The sequence below is a fragment of the Phoca vitulina genome, unplaced genomic scaffold, assembly GCF_004348235.1.
Source record: "Phoca vitulina isolate PV1807 unplaced genomic scaffold, GSC_HSeal_1.0 scaffold25, whole genome shotgun sequence".
NCBI lineage: Eukaryota > Metazoa > Chordata > Mammalia > Carnivora > Phocidae > Phoca > Phoca vitulina.
This window is the reverse complement of record NW_022589728.1, coordinates 29681463-29700526: the sequence shown is the minus strand read 5'-3', so window position 1 is coordinate 29700526 and position 19064 is coordinate 29681463. Positions and strand designations below refer to the sequence as shown.

Genomic DNA, 19064 nt, shown 5'->3' with positions numbered 1-19064 from the left:
GTGAAGATTTTTGATTTTACAGACTAAGTCCACGAAAGGGATGAACTGTTGAATGGGCCTGGGACATGCCTTATAGGTGTGCGTATTTTGAAACACAATCCACTGAGCAGTGGAGTACTGATCACTTTTCTTTCCTTTTTCACTTTTCTTTTTTTGAGATTTTATTTGAGAGAGAGATAGGAGAGAGAGCACGAGCATGGTAGGAGCAGAGGGAGAGGGATAAGCAGGCTCCCTGCTGAGCAAGGAGCCCAATGTGGGACTTAATCGCAGGACCCTAGGATCATGACCTGGGCCAAAGGCAGATACTTATCCGACTGAGCCACCCAGGCGCCCCCTCTGGCTCTTCTTCGTACACTCATGACTTTAACAAGTTTATTCCAAACCTCACTTAAAATACCAACCACCTTTACAAAAATCTTTCTTTAACTTCAGTCTTTGTTTTTAGTCATCACAAATTCTGAAACCAGAGTCAAGGCCCTGAGGCTTAATTTTATATTTGTCTTAAACCTTAAGCATTGTTGTATTTAGTCAAAAATGATAAGAAAAATTAATGACTTTTTTATCATCATACTAATAAGGGATTTCATTAAGATCTTAACTTCTGTAGATAAAAGATAAAAAACAGTTCTTCATGAACTGAAGAGTATGGTTAAGATCATTATTCATAGTCAAAGATAAGGCTCATTTTATGTTTATAGCACTCTTCTATTCAACATAATTAGTGTGAAATATTTAAGAATTTATTTACTTAATTGAGTTTCTGAGTTGTAGAAGAGAAATCAGTGATGTATTAAATTTTTAGATTTGTTTTAGAAGCATTATGCTTTCAAGTCTTCAAAGCTTTTGTATGCCTGAAAGGTTCCTCTTATGTTTGTGATGCTGCTTGTTTGCATTATGACAGATGATGCATCAAATGTCTATTACTTTGTAATGTCAGTTATCTTATTTTTACGTTACATTTTTTTCATTTAAACTATAAAATTTTAACATGAACAAGGAGGTCTCCAATCTGTGTTCTTTTCTAGGGTCATCTGCATATAGTTATGCAAAGCTGATGTTCTGGGCGAATAAGAATTTTTGTGTTTCATTTCACAGGTGGGGAGCATTAAGCGGGAAATGACCTTCACATTTCAACCAGAGGACTTAAAACGTGACTCTAGTAAAAAAGTGTCTCATCAACACTTGTTTCCCTTGGCCATGGAGGAAGATGTGAAAACAGCAGACACCAAAAAAGCCAACCGAGCCCTTGACCATGAAAAAGAAAACACTCGCTCCATCTGTCTCCTTGAGCAAAAACGGAAAGTTGTTTCTTCCAATATTGATGTTCCTCCAGCAAGGTAAGGGAACATTAGACTTTCTGTGTGTCTGCCCTAGGAAGTCAGTGGAGAGCATCTACAACCTCCACCACCATATCTCTCTAAAGCATATAGACTTAGGAAGGGTTTTTTGCCAAGAGTATTTCTCTGTTGCTTGTGTGAAATAGAGCAGGTAGGCCTGCTCCTTGGAACTGCCTTTAGGCTGCTCTGGTTGGAAATATTGTAGCTCTAGGAAAGAATGTTTTATTAAATTTTGGAAAATGAATAATAAAGAGCAAAAGAATAAATGTTAAAAAAACCTAGCCACTTAAAGCAGGGATACTCAGATTTGGGGCAGAGGTTGGAGAGCTATGGCAGTAGGCCAGATTCAGCCCCTGGCAAGTTTTTGTATAGCCTGTGAGGTAAGAGTGGTTTTACATTTTTAAAGGGTTAAAAAAAATGAAGAACATGTGACATAGATCATAGGTGGCCTGCAAAGCCTAAAATATTTATATATGACTCATTACAGGAAAAGTTTGGTGATCCCTGGTTTATATCATGGTAATTCTTTTAAGACAGATCTACCTTAGAACCGGGCCAAGAGGGTTTATGGAAATATCAAAAGGCTTTTATCACATTATAATTTTACTTAAACTACATCCAATAGCATTAAATCAAAGGACAATATTATGGCAGAATGACAGTGGAATAGAAGTAGAATGGAACATCTAGACCTTTTACTTATTTTCTTGCTTGTCATTTATTTCACCTAGAAAGTAAGTTCCATGTTGGCCAGGATTTTAGTCCATCTTGTTCATGCTGTATCCGTAGCTCTAGAATAATGCTTAATTATGTGCTAGGAGCTCCATAAATATTTGTTGGATGAAGAAAAGAAAGAAAATGCTATAGCATGAAAGCTTGCGTATTTTTAGTATGTATAATATATTTTGTTACCAAAGCCATTTATAATGAAATTTCATAAACAGTTTTTTGAGACGTACTCTATTCGTTTGAATGGCTTCAGACAACTAACTAGGAAAATAGTATCTTTGGGAAAGGAATAAATGTTTCTTTTCTACCTACTCACTTTTTATAATTAGAATTTCATTGCTTACTATATTAAATAAAAAATATCTCTTCTAGAAAATTACATATCTTTCTATTCTGCTACCAAATTTGTTATACTTTCTAAAATTATAGGTCTCCTTGTTTTTCTTAACCTTCAGTTGAAAATTTTCATATATTCATTACTTCTGTTTAACTGCTTAGAATTATTTGCTTTTCTAATTTTTTCATATAAAGCACATGTTAAATTCTTTAGGATTAGTTCCTTTAACTGGGGACTCATCATGAAATGTTTTATCATACCCTAAAACTGGTAGGTACTTCAATTCATATCTGTTATTTGGTTGACTCATAGGAAAAGTGACGTTAATTTGAAATGTGAAGAGCTATGGTTTTATTTTCTTCCTAAGGTTGTAGTGCAAAAATTAGACTTCCCGATGTCAGATACTTCAGTGACAACTTGCAGTTTGACAGGATTTACTCTACCTAAAATTTCCACTGGAGCATTTTATGTTAAAAGACCTGGAATTAATCATTTTAAATTACCATAGATTGTTTTAGATATATCTTTTGTCTTTAATCTCACCCCACTTGCAATAGGTTCTGGGGGAAAATAATGAAAAGGAAAGGAAGAAAAATGTTTTCTGCTTTTTCTGCCTCTGGTATGTGGAATATTTTTTCCACTTTCTCCAGTTCACTAAGTGTACTTAAAAGTTATGAGTCAAGCCAGTGTTATTGTAGTGTTCTTAAAGAGTATAGGGAAGTTAATTAGATTTTAAATCCATTAATGTACAGCAAAAATTCCTCAATGACAAGGTATAATTTAGACATTCATCTATTATGGGAAATACTAGTTAAAGCTTCATTGTTTGAGATTTCCACTGATACACTTGTTTTCATTGCTATAGTAAGAATTTAATCATCACAAATATGCCAACAGTTGGTGAAATAAATTGCTCTTCTTCTTAATGACAATGAAGGAATCAGAAATTGTGGGGTCTAATTATCTAACTCTCAATTCTTTTAGTTCTATTTCCATTTGCTGTCATGGAAATATTTTGTAAATGTCAACTTTCCACTATCATCTAAGTGGATCAATATTTTGTTTTAAAGAAACTCCTTTACCTGACATGGTAGGAAGATACAGGACTTTTTGTTCTGGAGAAACATAATTCTGTCTGTTGGCAGTGTATGAATAATGAAGTTTGAATATGTCTACAGTAGGGTGAAATTTATTGGTAGAAGGAAATCTATATCTTATATAATATATAGTATACATAGCATTATATATATATATATATAAAATCTATGGCTCTAGCCACATGACTATTGCAACTTACTCTCCTAAATCCAGATGTTATGTATTGGACAGTTCTTAGAAAGGCAAGATAACCATTTTTGACCAATAGAGTATCACTGTTAGAGTTTCTCAACAGTTTAAAATAAAGTCTTTATAATCTTTCTCACTTTATCTTTTGCTTATTCCCACTATAGTTAAGAAGATTTTTGTTGATGTTTGCTTTCTATATTTTGTAAAATGGAACTTGAAGTTTATTTTCTATGGTTTATATAATGAAGATAATAGATATATTTTATGTTTTTTCATATCCCTAGAAGGGTCTAGGAACTACCCTCCCCATCTTTATACTTCACTGTGATTGAGCATTTCCTGCTTCCATTGAGTAGATTATTTATTGAGTACTTGCTACGAATCCAGTACTCAGTAAAAAAAAATGAATGAAATGGGATGCCAACCCTCTAGGAGCTTATAGTTAAATCGTAGAAACAGACACCTAAGTAGCTAATTTCAAGTAACGGTTCCTAACTTGCTCCCTTCTTATTAGAACTGGATGAATTTGTACATAAAGAAGAATCTCTTAATATTAGGAAAGCTATTAATTTGATACAACTATTCAAAAGCCTAATTTTTTTTGTTAGTCTCCTTTTCAAGGTGGGGATGAATAGAATGGAGAAGGAGGAACTCTGTATCTGAGATCTACTTTACAAAATCCCTGTTTGTTTACCCATTTTCTGAGGACCCATTTAAAAGTTGCTAGTTTCAGGGAAATATAATATTAAATAAGTTATTAATCCCGATGTGTCAGGCTGGGTCTTCCAAGAAGCAAATGCCAACGCAGGATTAAATGCAAGCATTTTATTGGGACAAATACCTGTGGAAGAAAAGGGGTGGGGCAAGGGGCAGGGAAGGAGGGAGATGCAAGTGAGACTGTGGTGCAGGTCTGAGCCCAGTGAGGGAGAGAGCCAGGGAAGGTTGGGTGGAAGTGTCCTAGACTGCCTGGCAAAGCCATCAGGAGTCCTGCGTTATATAAATGCAGTAGAGTCCACTTACCTGTGGGATGTTGCTTGATCAATTTTAGGAAGGAAAAGTCTTTTCTTTTGGAGGGGTTCATAAAGATGGGGGTGAGTGCGTGCATTATAGAGTTGAGGTACTCAGAGTATTCCAAGTTCTTCAATGGAGAAAACTAAGCAGAGAGAGCAAGAGTGTGTGTGTGAGAGAGGGGCGCCTGGGTGGCTCAGTCGCGTAAGTATATGCCTTTGGCTCAGGTCATGATCCCAGGGTTCTGGGATCTAGCCCCGCATCAGGCTCCCTACTCATGGGGGAGCCTGCTTCTTCCTCTCCCTCTGCCGCTCCCCCTGCTTGTGCTCTCTCTCTCTGTCAAATAAATAAATAAAAATCTTTAATTAAAACAAAGTGTGTGAGAGCGCATGTGAATGAATAGTGTTTCTTTGAACTAAAGATTTATCATTAACAGAAAAAAAATTCTTTGCAACTTGAAGGATTATTGGGGAGCAATAGTTTGGGGTCGGGGGTTACCAGGAGTGTCAGTGCTAACTGGGGACAACAGTCTCTAAAGGAATCATCTCTCTCTGAAGTTTTTATCACTTATTCACTTAGTAATGCCTGGTTATAAAAGACAACAGCCCCCTCCAAAAGAGATTGTGAATGGAGAGAGAGGAGTTACTAATTATAGATATGTCATCTTAAGTATTTTTTGGTATCTAGGGAAAAATACTAGCTGTCTTGATTTCTATGGAAAGTTGAGAAAAATGAACTTTAAGAGCATAAAGAGAAAGGGGTGTGAGCTCTTGAAGAGTCCATTCAGAAAGGAATTCCAATTCTGTAGTTTGGCTCAAGAAATGAATAAGAGGCCAAAGGTCAGTAAGTAAGACAAATGCCAGTCAGAGGTTTTTTGTGGGCAGAGCTCAGTGATTCATTAGCCAAGACAGTGATTTTAGCCTGATTCGAAAAAGATGATGAACCTGGGCACAGATAATAAATGAACCATGCCCAGATTAGTGGTGGAAATCTGGAGAGAAAGAAAGAAAGAGTTGAAATCCAGAATAGGGAACTTACAGATTAGCCAGGGATGTGAGGCATAAAAGTAGTTGGAAGGAATTTTTCCGTTCTTGGAATGTGTGCCAAGCTGTTGGAGTAACATGAGACTTCTGGTGAATTGGCTTGCTTGAATGTAGTTGCTAACACCAAATTCTTTCATAGTGCAAGAAGAGTTTGAGTGTTTGAACTGACCCAGAGGGTAACTAGGCATGGTGGTAAAATCTGTGAGTCTCAGAAAAGAGAACATGAAGGACGTGTTGGAGGAGAAACTTCCACCCATGTTAATTCTGCCTGTTGCGGAGAGTTGTTTGGGGTGCCCCGGCTGACTCCCTTACACGGTTCATGAGGACCGCTCTCATATTTCTATATATTTTAAAGATTGTATGTAGTATGTCTTGGCATATATTAATGGAAATCTGCTGCTTTTAAAGTAAACAGTTTTGTAAAATCTGATTTTATAGTAAACAAGGTAGACATTTACCAAAAGAGAAACAAGGAGAAGCAAGTACGGGACACTCATGTCAGAACTAAGAAATTATAAGAGTTGTAAATTGTGAGAGAGTATAAATGATGGTAATAAAAATAAAGGTTTTTGGTCTGTGTGTGCCAGATATCTGGAGCGGGCATGGATTAAATCATGTCCCGCAAAAGATATGACAAAATCCTAATCCCCCAGTATCTGTGAATGAGACCTTATTTGGAAATAAGCTCTTTGCAGATATAATCAAATTAAGATGAGGTCTTTAGGGTGGGCTGTAAACTAGTATGACTTGTATCCATAGAAGAAAAAAGGAGAGGAGACAAAAGACACGCAGGGAGAATGCCAATGGAGGCAGAGGTTGGATTGATTTGTCTACAGACCAGAGAACACCAGGGATTCGCAGCAATACCAGAAGCTAAGAAAAAGGCATGGAATAATTCTCCCCCCAGAGAAAGTGCTATGGTCTGAATGTGTCTGAACGTGTCCTCTCCCAGTTTCATTCGTTGAAACCTAATGCCCAAAATGATGGCATTAGGAGGTAAGGACTTTGCCTGCTGATTAGGTCATGAGGGTGGAGCCATCATGGATGGGATTAGTGCCCTTATAAAGGAGGCTCAGAGAGCGCCCTTGCCCTTTCTACCAAGTAAGGATACAAGAAGTATGCAGCCCGGAAGACAACCCTCAGCCAATCATGGGGCACCCTGATCTCAGACTCCTGGGCTCCAGAACAGTGAGAAATAAATTTCTGTTGTTTGTAAGCTACCTGGTCTATGGTATTTTGTTATAGCAGCACAAAAGGACTAAGAAAATATGACTCCCTGACATCTTGATTTCATCTTCTAGCCTCCGAAATTGTGAGACAATAAAATTCTGTTGTTCTAAGCCACCCAGTTTGTGGTGATTTGTTACAGCTGCTCTAGGAAAATTAATATAGGTTGCTTGTGCTGATGAATACATCTATGTCTTGCCTTATAAATTTACTTTGAGTAGAATAATCATTCATGTTCATTAATTAAGACTTATACTTAATAACATAATTAGTTATCTATGCCTCTCAGAAAGAGACACTATCATTGCATTTTCTATTATTTCTTATTATAAAGGAAACCCTTACTCAATCTTTTCATAATAGCATTTTCATTAGAACAGTAACTTACAGTAACTTACCTCATCTAATAAACTATTAGGTAGAATTTTGCTTTTCCTATAACTATTCAATTTGTGGATATTTGTTCAGTTTATCTCTAAATCAAGTTTATTGAGGTCTAATTCATGTAGGAAAATGCACCCACTTAAATATACACTTTAATGAGTTGTAACAAATATATGTACCCATATAATTAGTGCCATAATCAAGATACAGAAAATGTTCATCCTCCCAAAAAGTTTCATTGTGCCCCTTCCCAGTCAGCCTGTCCTCTGACCTTCAGCACTAGGCAGCCAATATTCTATGGATTAGTTTTGTCTTCTCTAGAATTCATGTAAATGGAAATATATACGATGTATTTTCAGGAATCTTCATTCACTCAGCATGATTTTTTTTTAAGATTTACTGTATTTTTCTTTTGTATTTGTCAGTAGTGTGTTACTTTCTATTGCCAAAGAGTATTCCATTGTGTGATTATATGATAATCTGATTATCCATTCACCTCTGATGGACATTTGAGTTGTGTCCAGTTTAGGTTTATTAGGAATAAAATTGCTGTGAATATGCTTTTGAGTGGAATATGTTTTCATTTTTAAATACCCAAGAGTTGAATTAATGGGTCATATGGCCATTGTATATTAAACTTTAAAAAAAAACGCCAAACTTTTTCAAAGTAGTTGTACCATTTTACATTCCCACCAGTAATGTATGAGAGCTGCAGTGGCTTTATGTATTCACCAACACGTGGTATTGTCAGTATGCTTAAATTTTTTATGAAAGTAAGAAAGTACTCTTCCTAATTTGCTGAGAGTTTTTCTCTTCAATAGATGTTGAATAGAGTAACAAAAAATTTTGCATCAATTTACATGAGCATACTTTTAGAAATTATTATATGTTGAATTATATTGATTGGTCTTTGACATTGAGTGAACTTTACACCACCCCCCTTACATACTGAAGGATCCATTTTTGCTAAAATTCAGTTAAGATTCATTTATTTCCATCCGTTGACCTGTCACTTTATTTACTTGGATCTCTTTGTCTGATTTTAATGTAAATTTAATGATAGCCTCATAAAATGTCTTAGAATGTGTTCCCTCCTTCTCCCTTTCTTCTAGGTTTGTTGTAGGTCTGGTATAATTTTGCCTTAAAAGATGGGTCCACCAGTGAAGCCATCTTGACCTGGGGTTTTCTTTATGGAAGTGTTTTTAATTACAGATTCAATTTTTAAAACTGATATAATGCTATTTAGATTTTATGTTTCTTTTTGAGTCAGTTTTGTAATTGTATCTCTCAATAAATTTACCCATTACACTAATTTAGATGTCAAATTTATTAACATATAATTGTTCATAACATTGCCTTATTTTTTCTAATATCTATAGATTCTATGGTAATCTTCCCTCTCTCATTTCTGATATTGGTCAGTGTATTGTCTTCCTTTTTTTAACCAACTAACCAGCAGTTTATCAATTTTGTGGCTCTTCTCAAAGAGCAACCTTTGTATATATTGGTTTTCTCTATTGTTTGCCCATTTTCTATTTCATTGATTTCTTTCTTCATCCTTGTTATTTTCTTCTTTCTGCTTATTTTGACTTTAAGTTCCCTGTTTTGTTAGCTTCTTAAAGTAGAATTATAATCATTAATTGAAGATCTTTCTTCTTTTCTATCATTAACATTTAATACTTTTCTATTTTTAGCAATAATAACTCCTTTTTTTTGTTTTAAAGTTTGTTTTTTTTTTTTTATTTGTCAGAGAGAGAACACAAGCAGGGGGAGTGGCAGGCAGAGGGAGAAGCAGGCTCCCTTCTGAGCAAGGAGCCCAATGCAGGACTCGATCCCAGGACCTGCGGGACTCAATCCCAGGATCCTGAGATCATGACCTGAGCCAAAGGCAGGCGCTTAACCACTAAGCCACCCAGGCATCCCAATAATAACTCCTTCTAGGCAATTCTTTATGTGTACCTTCCAAATTTTGTTTGGTTGTTTCTTCTTAAAATTAGATGAATAGAATTAACTTTTATTGTAAAAAGTAAGAAGCATAATACACACATTTTTCTTCTTATTGTTAATAATTGAGAACACAATCCAGAAAACAGAAATATATAGCATATTCTTGAAATAAGATACTTAACTCATTGCATTCATTATACTTAAACTGACATGTTTAGAATTTTTTGCCAGCTTAAATTTCTTTTTTTAAAACATGCTTTACTACTTTTTCTCTTTCATAATGTTATTCAAGAATTCTGCATAGTTACTGATTTTTTTTGTCTACTTGTGACTACTGGTTCTGTATGTTACTGATTTTTTTTTTTTTGGTCTACCTCTTTACTGATTTTGTCTACTTCTTTATCTTTTCAGTTTATCAGAATTTGTTTTATGAATTTTAGAATTGGTATGTATTCTTGATGAATTGACCTCTTTATTATTATGAAATGTTTCTTTTTTAACATTTTTTATTTAAATTCAATTAATTAACAAATAATGTATTATTGGTTTCAGAAGTACAGGCCTGTGATTTATTAGTCTTATATAATACTCAGTGCTCATTACATCATGTGCCCTCCTTAATGTCCATCACCCAGTTACCCTATCCCTCCACCCCCTCCCCTCCAACAACCCTCAGTTTGTTTCCTATGATTTTTCATTTTTGATGGCTGTGTAATATTCCATTTTATATATTTATATATATATATATATATATATATACCATTTCTTCTTTATCCATTCATCTGTTGATTGACATCTGGGCTCTTTCCCTGGTTTGGCTATTGTGGACATTGCTGCTATAAACATTGGGGTTCATGTGCCCCTTCGGATCACTACATTTGTATCTTTGGGGTAAATACCCAGTAGTGCAATTGCTGGGTCATGCGGTAGCTCTGTTTTCAACTTTTTGAGGAACCTTCATACTGTTTTCCAGAGTGGCTGCACCAGTTTGCATTCCCACCAACAGTGTAGGAGGGTTCCCCTTTCTCTGCATCCTCGCCAACATCTGTCGTTCCCTGACTTGTTAATTTTAGCCATTCTGAACAGTGTAAGGTGGTATCTCATTGAGGTTTTGATTTGTATTTCCCTGATACCGAGTGATGTGGAGCACTTTTTCATGTGTCTGTTGGCCATCTGTATGTCTTCTTTGGAGAAATGTCTGTTCATGTCTTCTGCCCATTTCTTGACTGGATTATTTGTTCTTCAGGTGTTGAGGTTTTCTATTTCTTCCTGGTTCAGTTTTGGTAGTTTATACATCTCTGGGAATGCATCCATTTCTTCCAGTTCTTTGGTAAGTTCTTTATAGATTTTGGATACTAGCCCTTTATCTGATATATCATTTGCAAATATCTTCTCCCATTCTGTAGGTTGTCTTTTGGTTTTGTCAACTCTTTCCTTTGCTGTGCAAAAGCTTTTTATCTTGATGAAGTCCCAATAGTTCCTTTTTGCCCTTGTTTCCCTTGCCTTTGGAGACGTGTCTAGCAAGACATTGCTGTGGCCTAGGTCAAAGAGGTTGCTGCCTGTGTTCTCCTGCAGGATTTTGATGTATTCTTGTCTCACATTTAGGTCTTTCATCCCTTTTGAGTTCTATTTTTGTGTATGGTGTAAGGGAATGGTCAAATTTCATTCTTCTACATGTGGGTATCCAATTCTCCCAATACCATTTGTTGAAGAGACTGTCTTTTTTCCATTGGATATTCTTTCCTGCTTCGTCAAAGATTAGTTGACCATAGAGTTGAGGGTCCATTTCTGGGCTCTCTATTCTGTTCCATTGATCTATGTGTCTGTTTTTGTGCCAGTACCATAGTGTCTTGATGATGACAGCTTTGTAATAGAGCTTAAAGTCCAGAATTGTGATGCCACCAGTTTTGCTTTTCTTTTTCAACATTCCTTTGGCTATTTGGGGTCTTTTCTGGTTCCATACAAATTTTAGGATTATTTGTTCCAGTTCTGTGAAAAAAGTTGATGGTATTTTGATGGAGATTGCATTGAATGTGTAGATTGCTCTAGGTAGCATAGACATTTTAACAATATCTGTTCTTCCAATCCATTAGCATGGAAGGTTTTTCTGTTTCTTTGTGTCTTCCTCAATTTGTATCATGAGTCTTCTATCGTTTTCTGAGTACAGACCCATTGCCTTTTTGGTTAGGTTTATTCCTAGGTATCTTATGGTTTTGGGTGCAATTGTAAATGGGATCAACTCCCTAATTTCTCTTTTTTCTGTCTCATTGTTAGTGTATAGGAAAACAACTGATTTCTGTACATTGATTTTATATCCTGCCACTTTGCTAAATTCCTGTATGAGTTCTAGCAATTTTGGGGTGCAGTCTTTTGGGTTTTCCACATAGAGTATCATGTCATCTGCAAAGAGTGAGAGTTTGGCTTCTTTGTTGCCAATTCATATGCCTTTTATTTCCTTTTGTTGTCTGATTACTGAGGCTAGGCCTTCCAGTACTATGCTGAACAACAGTGGCAAGAGTGGACATCCCTGTTGTATTCCCAACCTTAAGGGAAAAGCTCTCAATTTTTCCCCATTGAGAATGATATTTGCTGTGGGCTTTTCATACATGGCTTTTATGATATTGAGGCATGTTCCTTTATCCCTACACTGTGAAGAGTTTTAATCAAGAAAGGATGCTGTACTTAGTCAAATGCTTTTTCTGCATCTTTTGAGAGGATCATATGGTTCTCGTCCTTTCGTTTATTTAGGTAGTGTATCACACTGATTGATTTGCAGATGTTGAACCACTCTTGAAGCCCAGGAATAAATCCCACTTGGTCATGGTGAATAATCCTTTTAATGTACTGTTGGATCCTATTGGCTAGTATTTTGGTGAGAATTTTTGCATCTGTGTTCATCAGGGATATTGGTCTGTAATTCTCCTTTTTGGTGGGGTCTTTGTCTGGTTTTGGGATCGAGGTAACACTGGCCTCATAAAAGATTTTGGAAGTTTTCCTTCCATTGCTATTTTTTGAAATAGTTCAGAAGAATAAGTATTAATTCTTCTTTGGTAGAATTCCCCTGGGAAGCCATCTGGCCCTGGGCTCTTGTTTGTTGGGAGATTTTTGATTACTGCTTCAAAATCCTTGCTGGTTATGGGTTTGTTCAGGTTTTCTATTTCTTCCTGGTTCAGTTTTGGTAGTTTATATGTCTCTAGGAATGCATCCATTTCTTCCAGATTGCCTAATTTGTTGGTGTATAGTTGCTCATAATATGTTCTTATAATCATTTGTATTTCTTCGGTGTTGGTTGTGATCTCTCCTCTTTCATTCATGATTTTATTTATTTGGATCCTTTCTCTTTTCTTTTTGATAAGTCTGGCCAGGGGTTTATCAATCTTATTAATTCTTCCAAAGAATCAGCTCCAAGTTTCGTTGATCTGTTCTACTGTTCTTTTGGTTTCTATTTCATTGATTTCTGCTCTAATCTTTATTATTTCTCTTCTCCTGCTGGGTTTAGGCTTTATTTGCTGTTCTTTCTCCAGTTCCTTTAGGTGTAAGGTTGGGTTGTGTATTTGAGACCTTTCTTGTTTCTTGAGAAAGGCTTGTATTGCTATATACCTCCCTCTTAGGACTGCCTTTGCTGCATCCCAAAGGTTTTGAATAGTAGTGTTTTCCATTTTCATTTGTTTCCATGAATTTTTAAAATTCTTCTTTAATTTCCTGCTTGATGCTTTTTAGCCTCCGTGTATTGGAGTTCTTTCCAAATTTCCTCTTGTGATTGAGTTCCAGTTTCAAAGCATTGTGGTCCAAAAATATGCAGGGAATGATCCTAATCTTTTGGTACCTGTTGAGACCTGATTTGTGACCCAGGATGTGATCTATTCTGGAGAATGTTCCATGTGAACTTGAGAAGGATGTGTATTCTGTTGCTTTAGGATGGAATGTTCTGAATATATCTATTAAGTCCATCTGGTCTGGTGTGTCATTCAAAGCTCTTATTTCCTTGTTGATCTTCTGCTTAGATGATCTTTCCATTGCAGTGAGGGGCTTGTTAAAGTCCCCTACTATTATTGTATTATTATCAATGTGTTTCTTTAATTTTGTTATTAATTGGCTGCTCCCATGTTAGGAGCAAACTATTTACAATTGTTAGATCTTCTTGTTGGATAGACCCTTTAAGTAGGATATAGTGTCCTTCCTCATCTCTTATTACAGTCTTTGGTTTAAAATCTAATTTTTCTGATGTAAGGATTGCCACTCCAGCTTTCTTTTGATGTCCATTAGCATGGTAAATGGTTTTCCACCCCCTCACTTTCAATCTGGAGGTGTCTTTGGGTCTAAAATGAGTCTCCTGTAGACAGCATATCTATGGGTCTTGCTTTTTTATCCAATCTGATGCCCTGTGTCTTTTGATTGGGGGATTTAGCTCATTTACATTCAGAGTAACTATTGAAAGATATAAACTTAGTGCCATTATATTACCTGTAAAGTGACTGTTTCTGTATATTGTCTGTGTTCCTTTCTGATCTGTGTTACTTTTGGGCTCTGTCTTTGCTTAGAGGATCCCTTTTAATATTTCTTTTAGGGTTGATGTGGTGATCACAAATTCTTTTAGTTTCTGTTTGTCCTGGAAGTTTTTTATCACTCCTTCTATTTTAAATGACATCCTAGCTGGATAAAGTATTCTTGGCTGCATATTTTTCTCATTTAGCACCCTGAATATATCATGCCAGTCCTTTCTGGCCTGGCAGGTCTCTGTGGATAGGTCTGCTGCCAATCTAATGTTTCTACCCTTGTAGGTTACAGACCTCTTGTCCCGAGCTGCTTTCAGGATTTTCTCTTTGTCTCTGAGATTTGCAAGTTTCACTATTACATGTTGGGCTGTTGACCTATTTTTACTGATTTTGAGGGAGGTTCTCTGTGCCTCCTGGATTTTGATGCCTGTTTCCTTCCCCAGATTGGGGAAGTTCTCCACTATAATATGCTCCAATATACCTTCTGCCCCTCTCTCTCTTTCCTCTTCTTCTGGGATCCCAATTATTCTAATATTGTTTCCCTTTAAGGTATCACTTATCTCTCGAATTCTCCCCTTGTGATCCAGTAGTTGTTTATCTCTTTTTCTCAGCTTCTTTATTCCCCATCATTTGGTCTTCTGTATCACTAATTCTCTCTTCTGCCTCATTATCCAAGCAGTAGAGCCTCCATTTTTTTATTGCATCCTATTAATAGTCTTCTTGATTTCAGTGTGGTTAGATTTTAATTCTTTTATTTCTCCAGAAAGGGATTCTCTAGTGTCTTCTATGCTTTTTTTCAAGCCCAGCTAGTATCTTTATAATCATTATTCTGAACTCTAGTTCTGACATCATACTTATGTCCATACTGATTAGGTCCTTGGCAGTCAGTACTGCCTCTTGTTCTCTTTTCTGAGGTGAGTTTTTCTGTCCTGTCATTCTGTCCAGAGAAGAGTAGATGAATGAGAGAACAAAATCCTAAAATGGGAGCAATGACCCCAGAGTGATATACACTAAACAAATCAAAAAGGACCCAAAACCAAAAATTAAAAAAATAAAAGAAAAAAAGAAAAAAAAGAATATAATCAGACAGGTGAACAGAATAGAGCAATACACTGGATTCTGTGTGTATGTTGGTCTGTTTTTTATAAAACTAGATCCCAAAGTTGTAAAGAAAGAAAAATTTATATATGTACAAAAATAAAATTAAATACAATGAAAGGATAGAATGTAACTGTAAAAATGAAAATTAAGACAAGAAAAAACAAAGGAGAAAACAACAACAACAACAATAAAAGGAAGGGATATAAACAGACAGGTGAACAGAACAGAGGAATACACTTTCTCCTGAGTGTATTTTGCTAAGTTTCTTAGAAGAAACTACATCTCAAAATTGGAAAGAAAGAAAAAACTTATATATCCAAAAATGAAATTAAATACATTGAAAGGATAGAATATAATTGTAAAGATGAAAATTAAAAAAGACTTTAACAAAACAAAAAAACAAAAAACAAAAAAAAAGGAAGGAGAAAAAAACAAAAACAAAAAAGAGAAATATGATCAGGCAGATGAATAGAACAGAGTCATACACTAGACTTTTGGTGTATTTTGGTCTGTTAGAAGAAACTACATCCCAAAATTGTAAGGAAAGAAAAACTTATATATATACAAAAATAAAATTAAATACAATGAAGGGATAGAATGTAACTGAAAAAATTAAAATTAAAAAAGATTTTTAAAAAGAGTTGATAAAATAAGAAATTGGTTGAAAAAGGAAAGAAAAAAGTAAAAAAAAAAAATTAAAGTTGAAAGACTAAAGAATCATGTGGAAAAAGCCACAAATTCTATGTGCTATATTCCCCTAGCACTGGGGTTTTGCTGTTCTCATTGATCGGTAAACTTGGTCTTGGATGGATGTTCTTGCTGATCTTCTGGGGGAGGGGTCTGTTGCTTTGATTTTCAAGTGTCTTGGCCCGAGGTGGAATTGCACCACCCTTCCCAGGGGGCCATGCTAAGTAATCTGCTCCAGTTTGCTCTATGTACTTTTGTTCCCTGAAGGCTTTCCATGTACCTTTAGAGGATGAGAATAAAAATGGCAGCCTCCCAATCTCTGGCCCCACAACCAAAAGCTTGGTGCCCCACTCCTCAGTGTGCCCTGAGAAAAGCAGTCAATCACTCCTGTCTCCCTGGTCTCCTTCTGCACTCCGTGTTCGCCCAGCCTGTGAACAAGTGTTTCTATCTCAGGCACAAGACCCCGTTTAGCGTCTCCAAACCCTGCAGACTCCTGTGGCGCACTCCAGGGGAGGAAGGGAGTTCTCGCTGGTTCTGCTGTTTGTTGGGCCCCTGTCCAGAGAGCAGTCATCCACGGTGCCACAGTTTGCAGTTTATGGCAACCCTAGCTGAGAGCCCACTCCTGGGCTCATTGATTGCAGCTGGCTTCCCCGCTCTGATGCCTGGGAGCCCTGCTGCACTCAGGCACCCTTGGTCTTCGTGTGACCCCAAGGATCCTGAGACCACACTATCCCACCCAGCACTCCACCCCGTTTCACCACCTGAGCACCTTTCAGGCAGGGTCGTCCTTCACCAGAGTAGACTTATAAAAGTTCTGATTTTGCACTTCAGTACTATATCACTTTCTGGTACTGGCTTATTGAGGCTCCCTCCCCCGCGGTCTGTCTTCCCATGTATCGCCTCGGATTTACTTCTCCACACCTCCTACCTTGCAGAAAGTGGTCGCTTTTCTATTTGTAGAGTTGCAGCTATTCTTTTCTTAGATCTCTGGTTGAGTTCTCAGGTGTTCAGAATGATTTGATAGCTATCTACCTGAATTCCGGGGACTAGACAAAACTAAGGTCTCCTACTCCTCTGCCATCTTGGACTCTGTTCACTTCTTTTTAAAAACTTATTCTTAAGTATTTTATTTTTTTGTTGCTATTGTAAATGAAATCATTTTCTTAATTTTATTTTGAGATTGTTCATTGCTAGTGAATAGAAATAAAACCGATTTTTGCATATTAATCTTGTATCCTGCAACCTCACAGAATTCATTTATTAGTTTGAACAGTTTTTGTGGATTCCTTAGGATTTTATGTATAGAAGATCATGTCATCTATAAATATAGATAGTTTTACTTCTCCCTCTTCAATCTGGATGCCTTTTATTTCTTTTTCTTGCCTAATTGCCCTCAGTAGAACCTCCAGGACAATGTGGAATATAAGTGGACATCTTATCTTGTTCTTGATCTTAAAGAGAAGCATTTAGTTTTTTGCATTACCAATGATTTTAGCTGTGAATTTTTGGTAGATGCCTTTCATCAGGTTGAGAAATTTCCCTTCCATTCCCAGTTAACATGTTGAGTGTTTTCTAATGAAAGAGTATTGAATTTTGTCAAATGTTTTTTCTATATCTATTGAAATGATCACATAATGTTTGTCCTTTCTTATGTTCTACATTTTATAGTAATTGATTTTCAGAAATTAAACCAATCTTGCATTCTTAGGATAAGTGTCATAGGGTATAATCCTTCCTGTATATTGCCTGACTTGGTTTGCTAGTATTTTGTGGAGGATTTTGCATCTATGTTCATAGGCAAAACTGGTCTGTAGTTTTCTTTCTTGTGATGTCTTTATCTGGTTTTATTATCAGAATAATATTGGCCTTGGAGAATGAGGGGTGAAGTGTTCCCTTCTCTTATATTTTTTGAAGAATTTATAAATAATTGGTATTACTTCTTCTTTAAAGTTTGGTAGTATAATCAATTATCCTTTAACAATTTTTAAACAAAAATTATGTTTATCTACATATTGATATCTTTGAGTCTCTTTCTTTGCCTGCCCCCTATTTTCTCTGCATTACCGATGGCTTTCTTTACCTGGTAGAGAAGATGAACAAAAGAAGTACCAGATGTTTATTTGTTTGTTTGTTTTTGCCAACTAACACTTGCCCAGAGGCAAGAGGTTCACAGTGAGCCCAGATGCAAGAGATTATCTTCCCCTTTATGTTCACAAAAAAAAAAAAAAATTATTTTTTTTAGTAAGGACTCTGATTATCCCAGCTTTTGTCAGTGCCATCCATTCCTGAACCCATCACTATAGCCAGGGGGTAGAGTCTGTGACCAGCTTGTGTCATGTGCCTATCCTTGGAAAATGGAAAAAAGGAAGGAAATCTTTGGAACAGTCAAAAACAATAGCTGCCACCTCACAACTTTAAAAAGAAATTTTACTGGTTGCTTGTAGGTTTCCAAGGTTATTGGCCCACCATAAGCAATTGTGGATCCATTTAGGATAGGATCAAGAAAAATAAGATGAAAGGTAACCTGTTTTCTTTTCTTCCTTCCTGTTTCTAAGGGTCTCACTGTGAATATTTAGAAAAAGAAGTTTCTTGGGGCGCCTGGGTGGCTCAGTCAGTTAAGCGTCTGCCTTTGGCTCAGGTCACGATCTCAGGGTCCTGGGATCGAGTCCCGCATTGGGCTCTCTGCTCTGCGGAGAGCCTGTTTCTCTCTCTCTCCCTGTTCTTCTCTCTCTCTCTCTCTCTCTCTGTCAAATAAATAAATAAAATCTTTAGAAAAAAAGAAGTTTCTTGCTTACCATTGTTAGAACACTCACAGATGCATCATTTTCATTATAGACTCACTAAAAGTTTAACCATGTTTTTCTGACTCTAACCTATTAACTGGCTTATAACCAACAATAAGCTAGTTGTATACCTTGCTAATAGTTTGTGGATGGCATCTATTAACATGAATGTAAAAGTATATATACACATATATACTTCTGGTGAGAATCAGTAGTGCCATGTTATTCAGTTCCAGTAAGACCAAGAAGATGATATGAATAAGAGTGACCTGGTAAAATGTCTATTAGTGCTAAGTCACCAGAAGACCATTTCATTCTTTAATTTATTCAACATATTTATTAACTAAGTGGATTTTATGTACAAGATACTGGAATACAGGGTAAAATAAGTTAGACATATTTCCCACTCTCATAGAATTGAGGAGAGATTCTAAACAAATAATATACAAATAAATACATAATTATAAATTCTAATAATTTTAATAAATGGAATGTACAGGAAATTATGAGGACCATAAACAGAAACACTTATTGTAGGCGGAGGCATGAAAAAAGGTCTCTTTAAGGAAAGTACCCTTTAGCTGACACCTGAAGGCTGAGAAAGAACCAGACTGAGTTGGGAGGAAAGTATTCCAGGTAGAGGAGAGCATGCAGGAAAGCCCCACAATGAGAAAGAAGGGCTGGTGTGGCTGGACCAC

General features: G+C 36.3%; 1 protein-coding gene across 2 annotated transcripts in view; it reads left to right on the top strand.

The window, feature by feature from the left end:
* ZNF704 (zinc finger protein 704) overlaps positions 1–19064 on the top strand; it is a 236946-nt gene that overhangs the window by 46733 nt on the left and 171149 nt on the right. For both annotated transcript variants that reach the window (XM_032421895.1, XM_032421896.1), the window contains exon 2: positions 1096–1337. In XM_032421895.1, the coding sequence (XP_032277786.1) occupies positions 1096–1337 (242 nt within the window). The remainder of the gene's footprint in view (positions 1–1095; positions 1338–19064) is intronic.